The sequence below is a fragment of the Haliotis rubra genome, unplaced genomic scaffold (genome assembly GCF_003918875.1).
Source record: "Haliotis rubra isolate DU_JTF1 unplaced genomic scaffold, ASM391887v1 Scf47, whole genome shotgun sequence".
In the NCBI taxonomy this organism is placed as follows: Eukaryota; Metazoa; Mollusca; class Gastropoda; order Lepetellida; family Haliotidae; genus Haliotis; species Haliotis rubra.
The window spans coordinates 232,286-244,348 of NW_025767157.1; the positions used below are offsets into that span (position 1 = coordinate 232,286).

The window sequence follows — 12,063 nt, forward strand, 5'->3', positions numbered from 1 at the left end:
ATATATGACACCAAGCGTCATCTAGGGAAATGTACAGGGCATTCCATGGATAATGTATACTTGTGTCCACAGACCAGGTCAGGCGGTGAAAGTTCCATCCATGTAGGTGTAATCTCCTCACTGAAGAGCTTGGGGGGTGGGGGGGTTCTTCCCCAGCAAGGGTAGTATCTTATCATCATCCCCATCAGCGAACAGAAGGTAGGGCCGCTCATCAGATCAGTCTGGATACAAGAATCTTCAAAGTGAACTTTTTCTCTCGTCTGTGGCAAGGCATTTGATAGTCATCGTTCTGTGGCGGTAGAGGGCGCTGCTCATAGATGGAAGGGCAGGTATAGGATACGAGTTTCTTCTGAGTTATAGTTGGCTAGTTCTTCGTTGTCCAGTGTGGGTATCTGTGTTGTTTTTTCTCTTCCTCTCTTCCTCAAGTTGCTGACAAAACGGACACACTGAATGTCTTGTGGAGGATGGTTGTGTTCTGTAGAATTCCTACGGATATTGCGGACTGTGGTCACTTTCCCTTTACAGGTGGTTTTCACACACTTACAGTGAATACAGTCCGTCTCTGTACATTCTTGGTGTGACGATATCCATTAAACAAAACGTGTGCGCTTCCTTTCTGTGAAAAACTAAACTAAACATTCTTGAGACCGGCCATGTTGATATACAGTCATTTTCTGACAACGGTTTTAGACGGGGCGGTGTGGTAGCTTAGTGGGTAGAGCGTTCGCTCGTCACGCCAAAGACCCGGGTTCGATTCCCCACATGGGTACAATGTGTGAAGCCCATTTCTGGTGTCCCCCGCCGCGATATTGCTGGAATATTGCTGGAAGCGGCGTGAAGCTAAATTCACTCACGCACTCGCTCGGTTTTAAACCAATTCTGTATTTCCTGGAACAGTGTTAAAATAAGCAAACCTGCTTGTTCACCAATTCAGGTTTCTTTAGAAATATAATATGCTTAAACAAACGAATATTAAGTTAAATAATATACTGAAAGCCATTAAAAACGCAATTGGTATTTGTTGGTCTGGAGCTTACAAAAGTTCTATTGAAGATTCTTTTTCTGCGATACAGAGGATGTAGGGATAAAAGGCTGTCATTCTGGCCCATTTCAATTTCGAGTCCCCGAGCATTCCTCTGACATGAACTTTGATACTTAAAACTGAACCTTTGACATGTCTCGTAAACACAACCACATTCATGGAACACGTTGTGCACATGCATTACCTGCACCCAGGCCCTGTAAAAGCACAAGGAATTGTGAAACTCAATCACTTTGAGAAAATGCCATGCTTGACACAAGACGAAAGGAATTAGGCTTTCGGTATGGTCAGTCAAGGTTCTACAGATGTGATGATTACCAGGCACTTTCATGTGCATCCATCCACTTTTGGTCGACTCAGACAACGTTTTCGGGCCACCGGAAATGTTGCTGATCGTCCGCGGCCTGGTGCACCACCTGTGACAACAGCTCGACAGGACCGCAATATCCGAGGTTCACACTTGAGAAATCGGTTCCAAACAGCTGCTGATACGGCAAGTTTGGACGGCGAGTTTGATATCAACTTGTGCCACCAAGGACAGTTGCTGACACAGGCCCTTCAACATCACTGGCAGACCATCCCACAGCTGTTCCTGAGAAATTTGTGTCTTTCAATGCTCCGGAGACTGCGAGCATGTCTTGCAGCGCACGGTGGACTCAAACGATATTGACTGCAAGTGACCCCTCCTTTGTTTGATGTCGTTGTTGCGTCACTGATATTGTTGTTGATTGGACATTTTCAGATGAAATTATCCACAGATGTTCTCTTAAAACATATCTGCCAGGTACATTTATATGTGTTGACATTTGTGTGAGTAAAGACAGTATGAATGTCAAATTGCGTTTTTAATGGCTTTCAGTATGTAATCTTTTACTCAGTTTGAGTAATTCTTGATCTGTTAATTTCAGTCAGGTAAAATCCCTTTGAGCTATTACCTGAGGGCAGGAGTACTGGGCTGTAGGTGTTTTGGCAGATAACCATGACGTGTTCGTTGAATCAGCTTTCTCAATTTGGCGTGCTTCAGAATAGTTATACGTGTTAACGAACTATGGCCACCTGGAAGTATTTGCGGGCGGTGGGGTAGCCTAGTGGTTAAAGCAGTGGCTCGTCACGCCGAAGACCCGGGTTCGAATCCCCACATGGGTACAATGTGTGAAGCCCATTTCTGGTGTCCCCCGCCGTGATGTTGCTGGAATATTGCTAAAAGCGGTGTAAAACCAACCTCAGTCAAAACTCAGTCAGTCGAAGTATTTGCATATGAACAGTAAATAACGATCTTCACGTGCTGACGTTTCTTAATTGGGACCACGACCACGTCTGTTTGGCGGTATACGTTCCACAGTCGCGATATCACACTTTTTGACTTGTTAAAGTCTGATGTCCCACCGTTGATACTCCTGATTGCCTACCATTTCTCATTTTCAGGAAGATACCGGCGTGGCATGAATTTAGTGTCTCGCGAATTGGTGGCTGTGTTGCGTTAAAAATTGAAATTGTTCCCACGTTTTTATACTCCTCATGCTACTGGTTGGTCGGTTTGCTGTTTAACGCCGCACTCAACAATATTCCAGCTATATGAAATTGTTCCCACGTTTTTATACTCCTATGCTTAAATCGTACGTGAAAATGGCCCCTAAGGATGCTTTGAGTGCAATGTTTTCAGTCCGTTATGGGTAAATCAATCCTCAAACATTTGGAGCATCATCGCTTTTTCAACTCAACAACTAAGCGTACACTTATTCATTTCCCTCAGTACATATATACATATATATGCAGCCCTAATGTATATGTTAGGCAACTGGCAGGAGATGAGATCTCCAACGTTGTATTGCTGAGAGCAAACACCAAGTACAAGCAACTACTCAAAGAAGCGTATGACCAGCTTCTGTTGACAGTGTATGAAATAAGCCAAACACCCAGCCAGACATCTGGGCTGGTAACTTCAAAAACTTACCAGCCCAGAAGAGATTTAACGAGTCCTTCTTAAATGCTAAATAGACACTGCCAGTGGACACGTTATCTGAATAGTTTTTGTCACCCGTCCATCGGGCTGGCTAGCTGTAAAATTAGACCGTCCGGCAAAAATCTAGTCCGTCTCAGGCGGTCGGGCGGGCCTTATTTCATACACTGACTGTTGGCACAGAAAAGACGCAACCAATGCCTGTTATTGACCTCTTGGACTATAATGCCACCATACTGAAACCACTCTGCGAGTCTGTCAAATTGGAGCGTCGGGGTAGACTTCGAGTGGTGTTCTCCTCAATCAGCACAATCCTCGAGTTCAGCATGGTGACAAACATGACGTCACAATGGCTTAGAGAAGGGGGTTTAAATTCGACACCTAACTTAATATTTTCTAAGGCATATAACAGTTTTAATTCCACCTCTCCATACAGTAACATCTTTCCCTTCTTAGCCCAGGCTCGTTGACTTGGTTGACACATGTCATTGTATCCCAATTGCGTAGATCATTGCTCATGATGTTGATCACTGGATTGTCTGGTCCAGACTCGATTATTTACAGACCGCCACCATATAGATTGAATATTGCTGAGTGCGGCGTTAAACAAAAAACCAAACCAACCAACCCTCCTTCGTATTTAGAAGCACATTTTAACCGATGTTTCAATGAAGTTTAATATAAGTATCACCTGTAATGATATACAGAGGTCACCTGTAAACATCCAGGATAGAATTGGTCTTTAGCAGATCATGTTTGTCCCAAGAAGCGACTAAAGGGATCGGATAGTAAGACTAACTGACCAGGCTGACACATGTCATTGCATCCCAATTGCATAGATCGAATCTCATTATTTCAGTCACTGAATTGTCTGGTCCAGACCCGATTATTTACAGACCGCCGTCATATAGCTCGAATATGCTGAGTGCGGCAAACAAAAAATATACAGGCCCCACGTCTTCAATGAACCCCAGCCAAACGGTATATGCTCCAAGATATTCCGTTGTGCACATGCTGTGCTTCTGTAGCGCTAAACACGAGCTCGGCCATCAGTCAGAAATAAACGGAATCGACTTTTTTCTTTCTTTTCTTGCTTTCTTTCTTTTTTTCTGATTATAGGATATGTATATAGCGCACATATCCACATAAATGGTACAATATTCCCTTGATCAACGGATGTCTATTTTCTGGCATTCTTTTGTGACCAACTCATCTCCCTGGGAAGTATTAAACTCATGCAACCAGTTAGGCGCAGCGAGTTCACACAGCCTCATCCTCACAAGGTATCCTTTTGCATCTGGGTGAGCTGGGACACATAGTCAAGGTATTTTGTCCATTGATACTGCACGTTACTATACCCGTAACGGCAAACCGACCAACCAGTAGCATGAGGAGTATACAAACGTGGGAACAATTTCATATAGCTGGAATATTGTTGAGTGAGGCCTTAAACGGCAAACCGACCAACCAGTAGCTTTGGGTAACTTGTCATCAAGAACACCAGTGTTGGAAGGCCAAGATGTTCCCGCAAAGGTATTATTGGAACATTGGTAAAACATTGGTAAAACATCTCACTGTCAAGTCACTCACTCACCCATTTAAACAGAGTGTCCTCTATCACACAATGTCCTCTATAACCTGGATGATAAATAGCTGCTAGGCTCCGTACGTTTAGCAATCATTGCCGTAAATATTCCACTGGGATTTCGTGGGAGAATGTACTCTGAGGTACAAAAGAAAGTAAACATATGGTGTTTTGGGATGATTACAAAAACAACAGCAACAAACAAACAACACAACAAACCCAAATAACGCAAATAGCCCTGATAGCTCACTTCAATTCTTCTCAGAAAAGAAATCGTTCATGAGTACCTGATGTATTTTTACAGGTGTTAACTGTGGAAGACGTCATAGTTTATATAGTGAGACAATAACAGAAACAATATCCGGTAAATACATACCAGACAATGACCAAACACTGCTATCTTTGACTATACGTGTCCGCATAATTCTCACGTCCGTTATAAATATAACATGAATGAATTTTGTTTTGAAGAACCGTAAAGACGATGGTTTTGAACTTCAGATTTGTCTATTGGTAAAATCTCATTTATTAAAATGTGTTTCAAACGAATTAACTTTCTCCATGACCTAAAACGTCAAATACAGACCGGTAAAAAAAACTATAATTTTGTTGTGATATATTAAATATGATTGTACATCCATTCATAATTTCACAATTTCAAAATTTGAATATTTATTTCAACAGAATGGTTCTGAAATTGGCAATTTTACTTTTTATGTAGTCAATACAATTAATGAACTATTAGAATTGAATTAAATATTTAGAATGGTCAGTGAGTCCCTTCCTCAGTATGAACTGCAGTAACAATAGCGTTAAGTCATCAGCAACCCGAGAAGGTCCGGGTTAGAATGAATCTTCAGTAACCCATGCTTGTCTCAACCCGTGAAGGTCCGGGTTAGAATGAATCTTCAGTAACCCATGCTTGTCTCAACCCGTGAAGGTCCGGGTTAGAATGAACCTTCAGTAACCCATGCTTGTCTCAACCCGTGAAGGTCCGGGTTAGAATGAACCTTCAGTAACCCATGCTTGTCTCAACCCGTGAAGGTCCGGGTTAGAATGAACCTTCAGTAACCCATGCTTGTCTCAACCCGTGAAGGTCCGGGTTAGAATGAACCTTCAGTAACCCATGCTTGTCTCAACCCGTGAAGGTCCATGCTTGTCTCAACCCGTGAAGGTCCGGGTTAGAATGAACCTTCAGCAACCCATGCTTGTCTCAACCCGTGAAGGTCCGGGTTAGAATGAACCTTCAGTAACCCATGCTTGTCGTAAGAGGCGGCTATCGGGATTGGGTGGTCAGACTCGCTGACTTGGTTGACACATGTCATCGGTTCCCAATTACGCAGATCGATGCTCATGCTGTTGTTCACTGGATTATCTGGTCCAGACTCGATTATTTACAGACCGCCGCCGTATAGCTGGAATATTGCTGAGTGCGGCGTAAAACTAAACTCACTCACTCACTCACGTCATCATAATGATTTAAAGAAGTATTCCTTGTTGATGGTAAGGTTAGGGCACGATGTGCTTGTAGAGTGAGTGAGTGAGTGAGTTTGGTTTTACGCCGCTTTTATCAATATTGCAGCAATATCACGGCGGGGGACACCAGAAATGAGCTTCACACATTGTACCCATGTGGGGAATCGAACCCGGGTCTTCGGCGTGACGAGCGAACGCTTTAACCACCAGGCTACCCCATCGCCCCTATGTGCTTGTAGAGTCCACAGGCCCTCGTGTCTTTCCGAGGATTAAAGATTTTGAAAAAATATATATAATTTGAGATGACCCCCGACTCGAAATGCCTCACAGTACAATACATTATATATGTATTGTACTGTGAAGCATTTCGAGTCAGGGGTCATCTCACAAAATTATTTTTCTTAATCTTTAATCTTCGCAAAGACTCGAGAGCCTGTGGTAGAGTCGGTGGTAGCCCCAAGGTGACTAGGCTGACAGAATCCTGCCTTCAGTTGCAGGTTCATCTGTCCGGATCCGAATATTTTTATCACCAATTAGAAGAAGTGAATGAGTGTGGTTTTACGGCGCTTTTAACACTATTCCAGCAATAGGGGACACCAGACATGGGCATCACACATTGTACCCATGCGGTGAATCGAACCTAGGTCTTCGACGAGCGAATGCTTTAACCACTACATCGTAGCTGATATCTATCCCCAAACCCGACCCCACCCACTGTCTGCGACACCCGTCCTGGTTTTGCTTTTGAGACGACCCCTCCTATCTGTTTGTTTTTGTAATGAGACTCCATGGCAGCTAATCCTTAATAGTTTCAAAATTAAAAATATTATTTTTTAAAACAGCTATAGTTTATAATGCAGCTAAGTCTCATTTCACAATGGACATTTCAAAAGTGTCCTTTATAATACAATATCATCGCACACTAATTTGCATAAAGCCATGGTCTGTTCCAAATATGTCGCATTGCTCATTTCTGCACTAATCTCTCCTCAGTAAAGTCCTTTTTCACGTTTCCTATCTCCCTACCACTGAGACTGTAGTTTTGCCGAACTTAGTTTAACATATATTTCACACTTTCACATATTAACTACATAAACTGTAGATATAAATGTGAAAACAACAACATATTTTTCTTTTTCCGACAGTACTTTAATGTAATGTTATTTGAACTTTACATTTTGTTTCCGGTCAATTTCCAGAGAAACCCATGTTTAGTAGAAGTTATTGCATACTTAGTCTGACTGACTATTCGTGATATAGGTGAATTATTCATAGCTTTACACAGGTGTGAATGACGTTGTTCGTGTTGTTGTTGTGTTTGTTGTTTTACTGAACTGACCTTTTCAAAGTAAACAGGAAGACCGTAGAGGGATGACACGTAGGCAGCTGAATGGAGAAAGAGAGAAGGATATTGAGAGAGAGAGAGAGAGAGAGAGAGAGAGAGAGAGAGAGAGAGAGAGAGAGAGAGAGAGAGAGAGAGAGAGAGGAGGGAGGGTCGGGACCGTTCCGCGTGTGTGTATGGTGTGTGTTGTGGATGTCGGGGGCAGAGGGGGAAACTCAACATACTGATAATAGAATCAAAGATTATGCAGTTCTGATTGTCCAATTCTTAGCTATCGTTATCTTCAATGTTCACAAAGCTGTGTCAATACTTTCTACACCCTGTTTCCCACGATACCTTCTCGGGCAGTTTTTGTCCTAAAAAGCGCGTTTCCCATGCCTCTTTGTTCCCACGGAGAGACAGGCTACTCAATGCACATTTACATTCATCATTATCCAATGCCTTTCATCACCCCGATAGGGTTGTCACGCGCCCTCTCGGCTGGCAGTCCCGTTAGTGAAACTTTGAATGTTTTAAATGAAACTTATAATGAAGATCGCCGCGAGACGGAGCACCTTCCTTCACTTCAAACGGGTGGATGTTTTTCCCCGTATACACATCAAGTTCGTGATAGGCTTCCAGAGCCAATCTCTACTCGTCTTTTGTTTCTCCGTCATCACTGGCTCCGTCGTGTGACGTCACAGCTCGTGCCCCGTACATTGAGCGTGCTTACTCAAGTGCGAGCTAGAGTCGCGTGGCGGCCTCGCGCAACTTGACAGTTAAATAACTGATAAGGCGGTAGGCGTGGCTACCGTAACTCTCGCGCCAGGCTATATAAGAGAAGCAAGTCGCGCGAGAACAAACAATCTTACTAAACAACACTCCGTGCGTTTGGATCTAGAACCATGATGGAAAGTACCGTTCACCCCGTGACAAGTCTGGGAGGACAAACAGTTCTGTCTTCACCCCTCGCAGACAGACCGTCGTGCATGTTCTCAATGGCCACGATGTCCACTTCGCCCCACCCATCACCCCTCACCCCCGGGAACAAGTCTCTGAGGATGTCTATGAAGGAGAACGCTAGGGAGGTGTCCCAGTGTCGCCGACGTCTCGACTTCTCCCCCCATCAGACCTACCTCGGCTTCCATCGTCCCCCCACAGTCGCCGTGGCACGGAGGAACGAGAGAGAGCGAAACAGAGTCAAATTGATCAACATGACTTTTGCAACTCTCCGCGAGCACCTACCTCACGGCTCGAAAGGGACCAAGTCCAAGAAGATGAGCAAAGTTGAAACTCTGAGATCCGCTATAGAATACATCCGTCATCTTCAGGGTATGATTGGGGACCCCGAAGCCATGAGGGCTGTTCTTGAAGGCAGTCGGGCAATGATTGAGGGGGCATGTTCCATGTCCCCCGAGTCATGCCTCTCCCCTACCCCATCAACAAGTTCTCCGTCACCCTCACCCTGCTCCACAGATTCCTCGTACGAGACGCTCACTATCGATGAGGATGATCTGATCGACTTCGCCAACTGGTTCTGAACCTATCCAGGTACGTCGTTATTGTCATCGTCTCATAAGTCATGCACTCACTGTAAAGTTTTACTCGTCACTTTGGCTGAAATACTGCCAGCGCGACATGATTGTATTCATATTTAAATATTTAAAGGTTTTTATGGTTTTATCCTGAATACATGGGAGTGTTATTTAATAGATATAATGTTTGTGGAAATGATTTTCCTGAAAGTATAGCATGGGAGTCGTGTGTATAGTAAATTCTCTCTCTCTCTCTCTCTCTCTCTCTCTCTCTCTCTCTCTCTCTCTCTCTCTCTCTCTCTCTCTCTCTCTCCTGTCACAGTCGAAAAATCATTTCTCCCTCTGTAATTTCTGAAAATTTCTCTCTTTTCTCTCTCTCTCACACACTCACTCACTCTATCTCTCTATATATCTCTCTCTATCTATAGAATTATAGAATAGATTATGTCACTAGTATTTTTTATTTGAAAAATTCTGCAAACTGTCACAGACGAAATATTCATTTCTGACTCTCTGTAATTTATGATAGTTACAGGCCACACTCAGATGACTAGGTTATGAAAGTGAGAATTTTCACACTGAAAAATATATTCACACAATCTAGTGTAACACGTCAGGAAGGAAAAGTAGCGCCTTGGACATTTTCAGACCATCTAATTAAACAATCATTATATTTTTCAAGGCTGTAACATTAGAACCAAACAAAATGAATAAACTCAAAGATTTCAGTCGAATAATTTAATCACTATTTCATTAAAACTCTGGTATGCAATCAACAGGTCGCCCTGTCACCCGTCAAGACAGTCATTAATCAGTATGGCGACGGGGCTTTGAGCTTCAGATATGCATGGGATAATTACAATTTGACATTCATAACCGTGATGTTCTCACTTGCTCGGTGTGTTCGCCACTGCAGCTTTGTGCCGTAATCGTAAATATCGTGTCAAAAACGTTCAACTAATCTCAAATCTTTTCTTCAGGTGGACCTATCACGTGATCTCACTAGGACTTCTCATTGGCTACCCAAGTGTCAGACCGCTCCCCTCCAGGCACACAAAGAAGGGGGTACGTGGAGGGGTACGGAACGTAACCTTTGCAACAAGATATTGGCGTCATGGAGACTAAACAAAGAGTTAGGAAGATGAAGACGCTGATTCCCCACCCCATCCCCCACCCCCACCCCAAACAGTGCTCAAGTCAGTATTACATATCTTTATACACGTGGTGCTAGAACGGACCACCGATCTCAGATGACAAACGATGGAGAAGTCAAACTTTTATTTATTGTATCAAATGTGCGCGTGAATGTGTTACTTTGCCGTGTTTGTTGAAGAGTTCGTATCTTTAACGAGCCAATTTGAACTGGTACGACCAACTGCCTTTACGCGGCTGCTCTCTGTTTACCAGTGTTAGCTGTTCAAACAATTTTATTCCAGTTATCAAATATTTTACTATGATTATTCTTATCCGGGAGAGGAAGGAACGGCTATCTGCGTGTGAATGTGCCCGGCCGTAAACTCCGGGAAGACGTCCTGTCCTTGTGTGGAGTTTGCCCGTCGCAGATATCCGGATCGAGTTAGGATTATCAGATTTCTCATTTACTACTTGAAAAGTGGAGAGTTTTCTATTTTTACATTGTATGTACATACTCATTGTTAATTTATGAATATATTGTATCAAATTGAGATTTATTATATTTTTGTCGATGAAATAAAGATATGTTTCAAAGTATTAGAATCGCATTCGTTTGTTTTTCAGAGTTGAGTTGTACATACGAATATGATATGTAAAGTATTTTGTACTCCTATAGGGTATACTGAAATGTACTGATTCAATAGGTATTGGGTTAGTTCAGGGTTTCTGACGGCTAAGACCCAGGTTCGATTCCCTCAGGAATGCAATGTGTGAAGTCCAATTTTGGCATCCTTCGCCGCGTACTGATTAGTGGGTGTCAATAGTGAATATCGCACTGTCGAGGCCGAACCTTTAGTGTTGGCACATACACCTCTGTGCCACACTTCCAACCGTCGCTTGGCATCAATAAAGACGGTCCTGATCAACAGAAATACAAATCTTGAAAATACTCCCCAGGTTTCTGGAACAAGGCTTATCGAATTGTAACAAACACTGTTCACAAAGCACCCAGCTACACGCCTCCGCCAGCTATGTTTCAAGTATACCCAGTAAATACTCGCAACCCGGTGATCGATGTTGTGAACAGCTTTATCTGCACCATGGGGGTCGAGCTTAGGCAGTCAACCTGATCACTGAGCCTGATCACCCGATCCACTCATCTAACAACAAGCAAATGTTGGTTGGGAACAAAGAAACTGTACAGAATGTACAAATCATGTACGTACAGAGATCCGAGAATAACGTGGCTGTATGTAAAAGATGACGCACTGAACAAACACCGGGCGTATAAAAATCCTGTATAGTGTCCGCACGGAAACCATATGATGTATGTACACATACCAAATAGTGTATGTAGACAGACCGTATAGTGTATGTAGACAGACCATATAGTGTATGTACACAGACCGTATAGTGTACGCAAACAGACCATATCGTGTATGTACACAGACAACATAGTGTATGTGCACGTTCCAAATAGTGTACGCAAACAGACCATATAGTGTATGTACACATACCATATAGTGTATGTACACAGACCATATAGTGTATGTGCACGTACCAAATAGTGTACGCAAACGGACCATATAGTGTATGTACACATACCATATAGTGTATGTACACAGACCATATAGTGTATGTACACAGACCATATAGTGTATGTACACAGACCATATAGTGTATGTACACAGACCATATAGTGTATGTACACAGACCATATAGTGTATGTACACAGACCATATAGTGTATGTACACAGACCATATAGTGTATGTACACAGACCATATAGTGTATGTACACAGACCATATAGAGTATGTACACAGACCATATAGTGTATGTACACAGACCATATAGTGTATGTACACAGATCATATAGTGCATGTACACAGACCATATCGTGTATGTACACAGACCATATCGTGTATGTACACAGACCATATAGTGTATGTACACAGACCATATCGTGTTTGTACACAGACCATATAGTGTTTGTACACAGACCATATAGTG

General features: G+C 42.9%; 1 protein-coding gene across 1 annotated transcript; it reads left to right on the plus strand.

The window, feature by feature from the left end:
• Positions 1–8,263: 8,263 nt before the first annotated feature.
• LOC124290599 (achaete-scute homolog 1a-like) lies at positions 8,264–10,650 on the plus strand. The gene is made up of 2 exons (XM_046727358.1): positions 8,264–8,935; positions 9,900–10,650. The coding sequence occupies exon 1, from the start codon at positions 8,290–8,292 to the stop codon at positions 8,923–8,925; it is 636 nt and encodes a 211-aa protein (XP_046583314.1). The 5' UTR covers positions 8,264–8,289; the 3' UTR covers positions 8,926–8,935; positions 9,900–10,650.
• Positions 10,651–12,063: the final 1,413 nt, after the last annotated feature.